Source organism: Rhinolophus sinicus, chromosome 1 (genome assembly GCF_057876585.1).
Source record: "Rhinolophus sinicus isolate RSI-liver-muscle chromosome 1, RSI-T2T, whole genome shotgun sequence".
NCBI lineage: Eukaryota > Metazoa > Chordata > Mammalia > Chiroptera > Rhinolophidae > Rhinolophus > Rhinolophus sinicus.
In genome coordinates this window covers 54045188-54060177 of record NC_142501.1, presented here as the reverse complement: position 1 = coordinate 54060177, position 14990 = coordinate 54045188, and the positions used below count along the sequence as shown (strand labels likewise).

Genomic DNA, 14990 nt, shown 5'->3' with positions numbered 1-14990 from the left:
AAGGAAAAATAAAAGTAAAGAGATGGTGCTCCAGATGCCTAAAAAAATAAGACAAGGCCTGCTTAAGGATTAGGCCACCATTAATGGACTGTGTGAGGCTGCCTGGACAATGAGCTAGGCTTTCTGTCAAAAGGATTTAAAATGGCTAGGAACTAACCCTTGATAAGTCAAGGTTGCAGTTTTTTGCCAAGGAGGATCTACTCCAACTGACACCCAGCGTCTGGTTGATAAGGAGTAAGCCACCATTGCTAAAAATAAAGGAATTCATTTTTAGTAGGGCTCAATTACTGGCCCACTTCATGGCCCAAATTTGTAAATGGAGAAACTGAGGTCTACGTTCCTTGGGGTTCTCAGTAAGTCTGTCCTCTCTAGGATTCAACCTTTGTACTTCCCTCTGATACCTGATATTTAGATAACATTGAAAGGGGAAAAGGGGAAGATTTCTGAGTCAGCCACAGGGGAAGAGCCACAGGATGCCAGGAATAGGATGCCTCTGTTCTTCAGGCCCCTGTTTCTACGAATCTGCAGTGGGAAGTCTGCTCTCTTCCAGGAAAAGCCCTGAACACAACCAAAGTCCAATCAGCAACAACACAGTCTTGACCTCTGTCATGGTACTGCCAGTATATACGAGGCTCAGAAGACTAATGGAAATATCTTTCCTACCAGACACAAAGACTGGTCTTTAAAAAGATAGTTTAGTATTATCTGGTAGCGAGGATTTAAACTAAATCAAGGGATCTTAACCTGGGGTCCACAGATGGGCTTCAGGGGGGTCTGTGAACTTTCATCCAATTCTCAAAAGGATCCGAAACCTTCAAAAGAACTACTGGGTGAGGTCAATCAGGACCAAAAAGAAAAAGGCAAACATTTTAAAGAGACAGTCAATCAACTCCCTTTCAACCACCCACTGATGCCTTTTTTCTTCTCAAATTTCTGTACTTTTTGTTTGCCCATACCTTTAGGTGAATTTTATCTTACCTTTGATTTTTTTTTTAACAGCACCTGCATAAGTTTTCATTGTAATTTCTGTTTGAGAATGGTCTCTGAATATATTACAGTAGATATCTACTGGTTCTTATTCAGTAAAACAGATAGCAATAGAATGTGCTACAGTGATTATTAAAGTTCAGTTCACTAACTCCAAGGCTCTTACATTTTTCTATAATACTGGACTAGTTAACTGGGTAGGTCTCTTCTGTGGTTAAATAATTCCATTAACATGGTAACAAGAAAAACACAATTCTTCAAGTAACATCCCATCAGCAAACCATGCTATAGGAGGCCAAGAAACCACAAGCAATGGAATGATGGTGAATGTTAAAATTACTGTAATTCCATGAGGCCAGGAAGCAAATGATTTATATTCAAAGAGAAAGCCAGCTCTCCAACAATTTTTTCAGATAGTGTAAGATCCAAGAGAGTCTTAAGCACGTGCTTTTCAAATGCATGGATGGAATGGGGGCTGCATGCCTGGCAAGCACTGTCAGAGAAAGTGCCTGAGGACCGAAGGGCCATTCCAGAGAACATCTCCCCATGAGAACATGCGGAATGCAAGGCCATGGCAACGGGGCTGACACCGATTTAGGATGGAGTGGACAAAATGAATGGAGGGGAGAAAGGAGATGAGGCAAAGTCAGTCTTGTGTTTAAATGTTCTCACCTGGAATTACAGAGATAGTTTTCAAAGCTCGGAGAACCCTGAATGTTCTCAGCGCTGAGACATTGCCCAGGTCCACAAACTCTGTCACATATCTGTAGTAAGGGAGGTCACACACAGACACAAATGACAAACACAGACACAAACCAAACACCAAAGGGGGGAAAAAAAACCACAACAAAACAAAAAGTACAATACGTCACATCAGGGCCCTAACCCAACACCTAACACCAACCCCGGGCCATCTTACCTGGGATTACCGAAATAGTTTTCAAAGCCCTCAGTACCCTGAAAGTGCGTAGAGCTGAAACATTGCCTAGGTTTACAAACTCTGTTATATACCTGCAGAATCAAACCAAAGTTAACTTGTAATGGTACCACCGGGCGAGGGTTTGAGAATGGGGGGGAAGAAAGGGTCTTATATACAAGCTATGATTTCATTTTTTTTTCCTTGAAAAAGAAAAATTTCAAAATATAAACATTTAAGAACACTTTTTTTTTTTTTCATTTGGGCAAGGAGAATTCAAAAATATGTTTGAAAGAAATGATACAACCAGGAGATTCCCGGGGCTTATTTTCTTAACCAGCACCGCGGTACGCAGCTCCCAATCGTAATGGCTACTCACTGTTTTTAATAAAAAGGAAGTCCAGGAGGTATCAAAGCTTATGCCCCCAAGTTTTGTGAACAATTTCTTATGAAAAGGAGACAAACTTCTGCAGCAGGAGTCCCATAAAAACAAATCTCTATTAAAATAACTCCTTAGTTGACAATGGCAAAAATGCCTCAATGTCTGTATATACTCGTATGATTTATGCAAAAGTTGTATGCATATCTTTGCAGTCACGACAAAAGGTGAAGTTTTAGTCTGTGACATGCAAAAGTAGGGCTCAGGAAAATCCAGATCATGAGATCAGAGCAAATACTGTGCTAAGTGCCCATTTTATCACCAGCTCTGTACCAAGCAAGGACACTTAAATTTTAAATGAACACCAATGTGTACTCATAATGCTGGAAACCTAGAAATTGCTTTAATATAACACAAAGTCAAAGTTCTAGTTTCAGATAGTCAATGCATATCATTCATTCATACTTTACTGTTGAAATACATCTTTCTATCTGATGCTCAGACCCGTACATGCAGAAATGCACTCAATCTCTTGCACATCTGCATGTACACACCCAAACTCACACACAGTCTATAAAACACCCTGTCCCCTACCAAACCACAAAGTGCTTTCCCAACCTGGAAATAAAAACAATAAAGTCTGCTGTAACTCTTCTATTATCAGCGAAGTTTCCCAGAGATACATTTCCGTTGTTAAAACAACAGAAATTACGAAGAACAGTTTGCATACCAATGTGGAGTTATACTGTTGTCTAGCAATAGTTTCAAGTTCTGATCAGTAATTCAAGAAGTGACCAGTTTGAATACCTCGGCTCATGTTTTGATTCTAAAATGTGCTCTGAAGTCTGTAACATCTGGCCAGCCTCATGAAATTACATGTGCTAGAACATACCCAGGAAACTGATTTTCGGTTTAAGGTTTACACCTAAAAAATGTCAAGTCTTCACCGAGGCCTACTAGTGATAAGTGTGCAAACCTTGGTCAATGTTATAAGGGAGGGGAAAATATGAGAGAGTATCGGTGGGAAATCACTTCCTGTTTTCTCTCCCAGCTGTTAAGTCTCTGTGTACCTTCTCCCATATAAACATGTTGTTATTGCCTGAAGGAGAAGCCCTTGCAAGCAAGAATCAGAGGCATAAGCCCATACGACCTTACATGGTTACCCATTAATTCTTCATGCAACTGTACCCATAAACTCACACTTATATACACTGTCATACAAACACATCCAGGAGTAAAACCACCCACAAGTAATCACACTCAGAACACCAATAAAGTAAGCAGAGAACTTACGCCATCATGATGACACTGAAATCTAACCAGTTCCATGGATCGCGTAGAAAGGTAAAGCCATCTATGCAGAAACCTCTTGCGATGATTTTCACTAGTGATTCAAATGTATAAATCCCTGTGAACGTGTACCTGTCAGAGGAATGGATAGCTTGAGGCAATTTCTGAACAGACAGAAACTTTAAATGAATATTTTAAGATAACACTTGCCAGAGACAAAACAGAAAGTGCATGGCCAGTGCAGCAAAATGGAAGGAAGGAAGAGAAAGGGACGCTTTGAATGAAACGTAGTGAAATGTACAAACCAAGAACTTTGGACTGTTGTATTGGGGCCTGACAGGTACTGCAAAGAAATAACTGTGTATCGCCATCAACTACGTGGCCATTTCAAACCAGGTGAGATGGCTCCAGAGCTATTTATAACTTCAGACAAGTCAAAATAAAGGGAAAAGTAAAATTGGAGTAGAAGGCAAGACCATCAGGAACTGAGGGTACAAGATGGTGACCGGGGAGCAAGTGAAAAGCACCAGGTAGCACAGGAAAGGGCAGAGGGGGAGGGTAGTCACTTCCAGAGTCTACTTTCTCTTTTTAGAGTTGACTACTAAGGATAGTGCCTAAGTTCCACATGTATCCTCACCTCTCTCTGTGAAATAAAGAATGGGCAATAACTAATTTTTTTTCCTTGATGGATGAACTATGGCAAAGCAAGATTCAGTGACTAAAAATGAATAAAACAAGCAGGAAAAATTAATAAACGAGCTACTTACTCCACATTCTTCGACCAGTCGGGAGGGTTACTAAAAGTCATGAATACACAGTTGGTCAAAATAGTGCACATAATGATCATGCTAAACACTGTAGAGAAGAGTCAAGGGAGCATAGAATATACATACACAATTTGACCTGTTTTTTCCCCTCAGAAAACAAACACATTTCACATCGAGTATCCTGAGCTCTAAATCAATAACGTGAAAGGAGGCAAAGCACAGAAGAGGAGCAGAAGGCCAGGCGATAACGAAAACCATGGTCACCACAGAATTCCACCGCGTATCCACAGCTGACCAGAGAATTGTGATGGACACAGCAGGAGGGCCTGTCTTTCAAAAGGGCTGTCATTATTCCACTCCTTTTAGATAAAACAGTCCCCTCTCTTAGTATTTTTACCTCAAGTATGGAATAAGCCTCTAAATACTTTTGAGCACAGTAACCAAAAATCTACCAGTCTACCAGACTCCAAAGACAGGTGAGAAAATAAATTAAATCTAACCTACATTATTCAGCACTCATTTGGTGAATTGTCTTACATAACTAGTTATTTGAAAATCTACATGTAATTAATGGCTTAATGGTTCAAGTTTTTCCCTAGTCCGCCAAAGGGCTGAATCGTTCTTGGGAGTGTGGGGGGTGGGACACAAGGCAACAGCCAGTGGGTGCTGAATGTATCCAATTTGGAAACACATCGTGGCATGTTGGGTAAGGACTTCAAAGCCATCTGCACCAGCACCTTCTGAAGACTTAGGTAATTCCGCTCTCATTCTGAAAGAACCCAGGGTTGTTTACAGATAACAAACCATTTTGTTGCCATTTCAGTCCCATCCAGGATCTTTCTAGGCCCTTTCTGTTCTTGTCTACTGAGAAAAATTAAACTGCTTGAGGTCAGTATGAGTTACTCAAACTCAAACTGTCACTTTCACAAGCACAGGAGCCATGTTTCATTTGTTGCTAACTCACTCTCTCTTCCTAATGGCACTCAGCGTCTGCATTCTACTAGTGGAGTTTTACAAAGAAAAAGTACGTCTTACAGCTGGATTTTTCTTCAGGGAACAATAACATGCTCTGGTTAGAAGAGAAAAAAACACTCCATCTCCTGATCCAACAAAAAGGGAAGAAGTTATTTCCTTCGAAACCTTTGGATTTCAGAACTAAAATGTTTCCCCGAAAATAAGTTTTAGCCGGACAATCAGCTCTAATGCGTCTTTTGGAGCAAAAATTAATATAAGACCCGGTCTTATTTGACTATAATATAGGAATTTTTATAGGAATTTTTGAATTTATGAATTCTTATATGAATTTTTGCTCCAAAAGACGCATTAGAGCTGATTGTCCAGTTAGATCTCATTTTCGGGGAAACACGGGATGTTGCTTGTAAACCACAGATTTCAGAACGAGGTTGATAAATTCTTAAGAGTTAATAAAATGTGATTAAAGCTTCGTAAACCAAGTTGCAACTGCTGGTTTCCTCATCCTACTTGGAGGATACAATACTCTTTGAAGCATGGGACCAAATACTGTCAAATTAAATACCAACCATTAGAGGTTAAAGTCACTATGCAAAGTTGCTAAACCCATCACTTAATTTTTCATCTGTCGTATGATCTCCTATATTAATAAGACGTGAAGTCAGACCACACAAATAAATTGGCATTTTCTGTTTAAGGGAAGTGAAAATACCAGAAAAGATTTGTATCAACCCTGCAATCTAAACCTAAACCTCTGTGCACCAAGGAGGGAGGCCCTTTAATCTGAGAAACCGTCTCAGATACTTTCTAAGCTCACTGCTCAAGAAATAAAAAATGTTCAAGGCAGGTCTTTAAAGCATTTATTCAACTATTTGTAATTCAAGAAGTAGCTTTCAAAATATTCTAATACTGGACTTTAATACATTTTAAAAAACTGAATAATCTGCCTCAGGATGAAATTACCGAAGTCTGAGGACTTTAAAAAGTAAGACTTCGGGAAAAGGTTACCAATGTAATTTGTCCCTCTAATGATACCAAAAAAATTCCAGACTCCCATGATGTCATCCTAAGAAAAACGAATGTGCTGAAGCTCACAGCTCGGGATTTGGCAGACGTTCATCCTCAAACCTCTGACTAGCAGGACAGTCAACTACACTATTGGTAAAATACTTAATATACAATTCAGTTGTCAAAATTCAGAAACACATACCAGTGACCATGCAAATGCTGCACTCACTCCACATTTGCAGAAAAGGATATGAATGTATCAAAATTTTAATAGCTATTCTTCTTATCAGGTTAAAAGGACTTAAAATGTACAAGGCAGGCGTGGCACTAAATCTGAAGAGAGTTTTCCCTCTGTTTAATACTACAAAGGTCTGTGGAGAAAGAAAAAGAGAAATTATTAAAGCATGGGAATTAATCACCACACAAAACATTTTTCTAAGCAAGAAATAAATAAACTCAAATGTACTTATAATTTTTACTTCTCAATTTGGTTTCCAAGGCAAGAAACCTTAAGGCAATGTATCTCTCTGTCCCTAAACTCCTTGCCCTCAGCCCTGCCCCATATTATACCAAATGGCTGGCCCTATTTTAGCAGTTTTACAGAATAAACTTATTTCTCTCAGAAGCAAGTCATTTGAACTAAACCTAAGCTATCCATGCCAGCTCTAGACAAGATACTAACGTTCATTAATTTAGGATTCATTTACTCAACAAATGTTTACTGAGTGCCTACTAGGTACCGGGCAATGTTCTAGGTGCCAGGGAAATATCAGTGACCAAGCATAACCTAGTTTGGAAGTTTATTTTCCAAAGGGGAAAGTAGGTAATAAATTAAAAACATAATGAAAAAACGATGCAGAATGTGATATGTGCAATGGAAAAAGGAGAAAGCTCAGGGAAAGGGAGATCCAGATTCCTGGGCTAAGAGGATGGGGGAATGGAGAGGTGGCAGTTTTAAAGGCGGTGGGCAGGGTAAGCCTATGGAGAAGAGAGATTTGAGCAAAGACTTGGAGGAAGTGAGAAGAGTTCTTCATTCCACCAGTATTTACCTGTCAAGTCTGCACTAGCTGGCTTTTAAGAGCCTCATTCTCAGCCTTGCCAAAACCATTCAGCCCTATTTCCCAGCATGACTCTTCCTGTCTTGCCAAACTAGTTCATGTTACAGTAATTCATAATTTTGGCTTTTGCTCATATTGCTCATCCTACCCAGAATGCCTTTTCTTATCTCATGAATTCAATTCAGTTAAAATATTCCTTTTTTTCATGTTATTTTTCAAAGATTTTTATTAAAATATAGCTAACATGTAATATTCTATTAGTTTCAGGTGTACTCAATTAAAATACCCTTGAGCATCTATTTTGTGCCAAGCATTGTGCTAAGCTCCAGGAACACAAAATTGAATAAAACTGTACTTTTAGGAAAGACATAAGTGTGAACTCGTAATTATGATGCAGGGTAAATATAAAGTTCAATAACAAAAATATGCGTAATGTCTGAGAAGCAGCAGGAGGAAGAGATTTTTTTTTTTTCCTCCTTAGGTGAGGAATGAAAGGATGTTCACAAAGGAACATAACTAACATTTGGAAGAGGTTTAAAAAGATAAGCAGAGATTAAGAGATATTAATTAGGCAGGTAAAGGGGGAAGGAATGGCAAGGAAAGGAAATAGTACAGAATGTACAAGGGCCAGGTAGCATATAACTATAAGTTGTTTTCAGGGATTGACAAGTAATTCACTGTTGATGGAAGATAAAATAGAGAAGGAGCAGCAGACTGTGATGCTGAAGACAGAGATGCAGGAGCCTACAGGACTGTGAGTTCCTAAGGAGACTGGCCAGTGGCAAGTACACAGCCTTAGCATCTCACTGTGTGAGCGAAAGAGCAAATGGTCAAATGCGAGCCATTTTAAATAGTCTTTTTAAAAAAACTTAAAGTAATATGTGCTCATAATTTAAAAAAAGAACAAAAGACTAAAAGCTCCATCTCATTACTCAGCGATAACCTTTGCTACTTACATATCTTTCGAGAATTTTTCTGTGTAAATATAAGCACATGGATATAGCCTTAAAAAGACTCTCCCTCTCTCTCTCAAATGGGATTGTACTATAAATACTCTTCTACATCTAGCATTAAAAAAAAATGAACCCCTACAAAGAAAAGTCCAGGATCAGATGACTTCACTAATGAATTCTACCAAATGTTTAAAGAAGAATTAATACCAACTTTTCATAAACTCTTCCAAAAAATAGAAGGGTATACTTCCCAACTCCTTCTGTAAGAAGAGTATTACCTTGATACAAAACCTACAGACATCACAAGAAACAAAAACTATGGACTAATATCCCTTATGAATACAGGCACAAAAAGCCTCAATAAATACCAGCAAACTGAATCCAGCAACATATAAAAAGGATTATATACCATGATCAGGTGGGATTTATCCCAGAAATAAAAAGATGATTTAACATATGAAAATCAGTGTGTTACAACAATATTATTAGGTTGATGCAAAAGTAATTGCAGTTTTTGCAACTATTTTTAACCTTTTAAACCGCAATTACTTTGGTACCAACCTAATAATAAAATAAAAGACAATAACCATATGATCATCTCAATAGATGCAGAAAAAGCATTTGACAAAATCCAACACTCTTTCATAATAAAAACACTCAATAAAATAGAAATAGAAGGGAACTTCCTTAACCTAATAAAGGGCATCTTATGAAAACTCCACAGCTAACACCATACATAATAGTGAAAGCTTTCTCCCTAAGATCAGGAACAAGGCAAGGATGTCCATTTTACCCAGATTCAACACTTGTATTGGATGTTCTAGACAAATCAATTAAGCAAGTAAAACTATTTCTATTTGCAGATGAAATGATGTTCCATACAGAAAATCCTAAGGAATACACACACACAAAACTATTAGAGTTCATAAACAAGTTCAACAAGGTGTCAAGATACAAGATCAAGAAAAAAAGATCAGTTGTATTTCTATACACTAGCAACAAACAATCCAAAAATGCAATTAAGAAAACTCCATTTATAATAGCATCCAAGAGAATAAAATACCTAGGAATAAATTTAACAAAAGAAGTTTAAGATGACACAGAAAACTATAAACATCTTGAAAAGAAATTAAGACCTAAATAAACAGGAAGACATCTTTTGCTCATGGATTAGAAGACTTATTTTTAAGATAACAATACTCCCTAAATTGATCTACAGATTCCATGAAATCTTTGTCAAAATTTCAACTGCCATTTTGACAGAAATTAACAAGCTGATCCTAAAATTCATATAGAAATGCAGGGAACCAGAACAGCCAAAACAATCATGAAAAATAAAACCAAAGTTGAGGACTCACACTTCCCCATTTCCAAGCTTATTATGAAGCTATAGCATTGAGAATGGTACTAGCATAAGGACGGCCACATAGATCAATAGACTAGAACTGAGCGTCCAGACATAAACCCACATATCTACAGTCAACTGATTTTTGACAAGGATGGTAAGATAACTCACAGGGGGAAGAACAGTCTCTTCAACAAATGGACAACTGGACAACATGCAAAAGAATGAATTTGGACCTGTACTTCACACCTTATACAAAAATTAACTAAAATAGATCAAAGATCTAAATGTAAGAGCTAAAATTATAAAACTCCTAGCAGAAAACAGAGATATAAATGCTTACATCTTGGGATTAGACAAGTGTCAGAGATGTGACACCTAAAGCACAAGAAAGCAAAGAAAAAGTAGATAAATTGGACTTCACCAAAATTCAAAACTTGTGCAATAAATGACACTATCAAGAAAGTGAAAAGACAACCCACAGAATGGGAGAAAACATTTGCAAATTACGTAGGGTGTAGCAGCCAGAATAGATAAAGAACTCTTATAATTCAATAGTAAAAAGACAAATAACCCAATTTAAAAACAAACAAAGAATGTGAATAGACATTTCTATGTAACAGATAATACAAACAGCCAATAAACACATGAAAAGGCGTTCAACATCATTAGTCATTAGAGAAATGCAAATAAAACCACAATGAGATACCATTTCACACCCACTAGGACGGTTCTAATTTTTTTTTTTTTTAAGGAGAGCACAGCTCCCAGTGGCCCATGCGGGGATCGAACCAGCAACCTTGGTGTTATTCCAGCACCACGCTGTAATCAACTGAGCTAACCAGCCATCCCTAATTTTTTTTAAATGGAAAATAACAAGTATTGTCAAGGATATGAAGAACTTGGATCTCTCATACACCACTGGTAGGAATGTAAAATGGTGCAGTCACTTCAGAAAACAGTTTGACAGTGCCTCAGAAGTTAAACATAAAGTCACCATATGACCTGGCAATTCTACTCCTAGGTGTATACTCCAGAAGAATTGAAAAAGGTGTTCACACCAAAACTTGTACATAAATATTCATAAAAGCATTATTTTAAATACCCCAATAGAAATAACCTAAATGTCTATCACCTGACAAATGGATAAACCAAATGAGGTTTTAATCATATAATGGAATTTTATTCAGTCTTAAAAAGGCATGAAATTCTGATATATGCTATAACATGAATGAGCCTTGACGACATGCGAAGTGAAATAAGCCAGACACAAAAGGACAGATATTACGTGATCCCATTTATATGAGGTATATAGAACAGGCACATTTCATAGAGAAAGAAAGTAGACTAGAGTACACCAGGAGCTGGGGCTGGGGAGACGGACAGTTATCGTTTAATGGGCACAGAGTTTCTGTTTGGGATGATGAAAAAGTTCTGGAGATGAACAGTGATGATAGTTGTACAACATGGTGAATGTATTTAATACCACTGGATTGTGCACTTAAAGATGGTTAAAATAGTAAATTTTATCTTACGTATATTTTACCACAGTCAAAAATATCACACATTATTACTTGAAGAGTACCTGGTAAGGTGTTATTAATTTTTTTCAAATCAACCCATACAACAGAATTAAGATAGTAATAGCTAAAAGTGGTCTCTAACCCATTGTGAACTTCAAAATGATGTGAGCAGCTTTTTAAAAAATATAGACATCTGGGACAAGGTGGGGGGTAGGTGGGTAAGAAAGAAAGAAATTAAGTATTTATTTATACATGCTACAACATGGATGAAACTTCTGAAAAGAATTCAGACACAAAAGGTATATTAGATGATTCCATTTATAAGAAATGGCCAGAGTAGGCAAATCTATGACAGAAGGTTGGTTAGTGGTTGCCTAGGGTTGGATGGAGAAGGGAACTGGTGGGGGGGGGGGGGTATCACTGCTAATGGGTCCGTTGGAGGTAATGAAAATGATCTGAAATCAGATAGTGTTGATAATCACACAAACTTGTAAATACACAAGAAAGCAATGAACTGCATACTTTAAAATAGTGAATTTTCTAGCATGTGAGTTACACCTTAATAAAAAAATTTTTTGAAACATATGACATGTAAAGGTCTAAAACAATGACAAATGATACCACCACCATCTATGTATCCATTAGTTAGCCTAAGAAACAATGCCTTACCAACAGTGCTCCTTTCTGCACTCCTCTCAGATACAGCCCCTCCTTCCCACCGAGGTAGGCGTTATTTTGAATTGGGACTGAAGTCCCCCTTTTTTCATGATACCTTTCCAGGTACTCAGCTCTCCCTTTTCTGAACTCCTATTATACTCGGAGTATGTGTCTTACACGACTCTCTAAGCTTTTATTTTTTTTTACATTCCCCTTCACCCCAGCCCTCTACCCTTGAAACTAGGTTTTAAGCTCTTACAGAGCAGGAACCAATCTCACACTTCCTCCCACAGTTCTATACAGCCCTCAACCCATGAGCTCCCAATAAACAGTTACTGGCAGATTTTGTTTTTTAATTTCTTCCCTCTCATCTTCTATTCTTTTCTTTCTGAATCTGGCAGAGTCACGCCATTCTCTCCCCAGCAGAAAAGCAGTGCTGGTATTGAGCCATAGACATTCTGGAAACGCTCAATGCACCATCCCTAGTGTATTGGCTCTGGTGGGGTCTGCTGTCGGGAAAGCCTAACCCTAAAAGCAAGGGGAAAGAGTAGACCTGGGGTTAGGCTGAAAGAGGTCAAGGACTCAGCTATGACTCTTTCCTATTTTGGCTCCTAAAGAAACAAAGAGCCCAGGACTTTCCCGAAACCACCTCTCTGAAGTACTTGTACTCCTCTGTGTTTCTATAGCAACTCCTTCTATGAAAATGCCAAGCCTTTTAAATAACCTCCTCATTCAACTTCATAATATTCCTGTGAAGTAGGGCTGAAGGAGTGATTATTATCCCCGATGCATTTTACAAAGGCTCAGGAGAGGGACACCACCTACCAAAGGTCACGCAGCGAAGAGCAGTATATTACGCAGAGTTTAGAGCCTCTTTACAGCTTCCACTGCGCCAGCTTGAGAGGCAATTTAGTGGCAATATGGTAGAGACTGAAACTGGTGTGGGGGATGGAGTCTCTGCTGAATGAGAAATTTGAGCCCCTGGGGTCCACTACATAAATGCCTAAGCGACAATGAAAGAAGCACTGGCCCATGTCCCAGGATTTAAAAACCACCAGGCCTTTGCAAAATCACGACCTGCCTTAGACGACAGGAAACAGGATTTTTAAAAGTAACCTACTCTGTACCTTCCATCTCTCTCGCCTTTTAGTTTGGTCATGATGGAAAGAGGTGTAGAGGTACCACTGAGGGTATTTCCTACCACATCAGTGCCTGCACACTGCCTGGCATAGAGCAGGTGTTCAATAAATGCCTGCGGATTAGTTAATGAGCAAAGGCTTGTATGTCTGAGGTGAGGGAAAAGGAGAAGACAGAAAAGAAAAGGAAGACGTTAGGAAACTGAAACTGTTAGACCTTGGAGGTAGCTAGGATTCTGAATTACCGTATTTGCCCAAAAATAAGACCTAGCCGGTCTTATTATAAGATAATTATCTTATAAAATTAATATAAGATAATTTTTGCTCCAAAAGACACATTAGAGCGGATGGTCCGGCTAGGTCTTATTTTCGGGGAAACACGGTAGTACAGTGATGACTTGGCAAGAAGGGGACTGACGGATCCTGAGGGAAACTCGGAACCTATAGTGAATTAAACAAACTAGGGTTTTATAAATATAAAGGCTTTATTAAGGACATTTTGCGTAAGTAGAAATTTCGTAATTAATTTGGGTACTGAATAAGGCACACAGAATAAAAAGTTTATCATCACTCCTTTCTAAATATTTACATCCTGTATCTTCATCAAGGATAAAAACAGGAGATCTCTTTTCTATTCAGAGAAATACACATCTAGTCCACACTAAACCTCCTGAAATAAAGGCGAATCCTCTATACTTGAGTAGGGTGCATCACAAAAAAACATGCTTTATTGTTAAAATAATTCAATTTACATACACTTAATTCTTATCAGATTTTCAATAACTGAATCTTGCGTAAGGCAAAATGGTGTTTAGACTGACACAAATACTCAAAGCTTAAGAATCTCCCTTTTAACACTGGTGCTTTCAGGGCTAACCTGAGAGCTAGGATAGTAGATACCAGGGTCAGCAAACCCCTTTTGTAAAGGGCCAGGTAGTAAATACTAGAGGCTCTGCAGCCTGTACCGTCTCTGTTGCAACAACGCAACCGCAGTGCAAAGGTAACCACAGACAACACGTAAACACGTAAGAGTGGTTGGGTTCCAATACAATTTCATTTATGGACGAGGAAATTTAAATTTCATCTACTTTTCATGCATCATAAAATATTATTTTGACTTTTTTCCAACCATTTAAAAATGCAAAAACCTTCTTAGCTCATGGATCATATGAAAACAAATGGCAGGGCTGATCTGACCCTGGGTCAGAGTTGGCTGATCCCTGGAATGTATATAATACCAGTTCCTGAGCTAGGCCAGAGGGGGACAAGCATGATCTGAGTAGTTTTTTAAAAAACTGCAGATTTACGAGGCCCAGAGGTTCTGATGAAGTCAGCCGCAGAGATCTCTGTGCTCACCAGAACCTGGGAACCACCAGATCGTCTCTCAGGGCATGTTGTCCTAAAACACTTGGGTTCGCCTTCTTCACCTGTCTCTACCCAGCTGCACAGCCCGGGTGAGCCACTGCGTCTCGCTGGATCTCATTTTCCTCATCAATCAAAGGAGAGGAAGGGCTGCCTGATGGGCATGCCCAGGTCCTCTCCAGCTCTGACATCCATGATTCCACGACTTAGAAAATACATACAAGCATCCAAGATTAAACGCAACAAAGCAGCAAAACATACTTTTGAGCAGAAAGCCTATTATTATTTATTCTTTCACATTATATCCTGGTAGAACTGTCCAAATTGGTTATTTTGCTCCTTCAAGTGAAACTCTGTCAAGTCCAGGGTCAACAGTGCTTGATACTGTCCTGACAACTATACGCGTGGAGCAGTCCCGTGGCAGAACTGCTTCTGCCTGCCCGAGCTCCCCTACTTTTTATCACCTGCTCTGGACGGAACAGTGACTATGGGAGAGAGAATGAATAGGGGTGATTGGTGATGGGAATACTTTTTAAAATAATACATAGAAGAATTTTTAAGCCACACACATGGCTGATTAAATCTCAACAATCATCATTGAACTGCTGGTGAGAATCCAGAAAAGGAGATTCATCCC

The 14990-nt window shown here is 38.7% G+C and overlaps 1 protein-coding gene across 9 annotated transcripts in view; it reads right to left on the bottom strand.

The window, feature by feature from the left end:
* Positions 1–14990, bottom strand: part of SCN8A (sodium voltage-gated channel alpha subunit 8) — a 164158-nt gene that overhangs the window by 88315 nt on the left and 60853 nt on the right. For 6 of the 9 annotated variants that reach the window (XM_088799440.1, XM_088799439.1, XM_088799447.1 and 3 more), the window contains exons 3-6: positions 6573–6690; positions 4340–4430; positions 3576–3704; positions 1660–1751 (exon numbers count right to left, since the gene is read on the bottom strand). In XM_088799440.1, coding sequence (XP_088655566.1) covers positions 1660–1751; positions 3576–3704; positions 4340–4430; positions 6573–6690 — 430 coding nt within the window. Of the gene's footprint in view, positions 1–1659; positions 1752–1906; positions 1999–3575; positions 3705–4339; positions 4431–6572; positions 6691–14990 lie in introns of all 9 variants that reach the window. The other 3 variants (XM_088799442.1, XM_088799446.1, XM_088799454.1) reach the window with 1 other exon arrangement.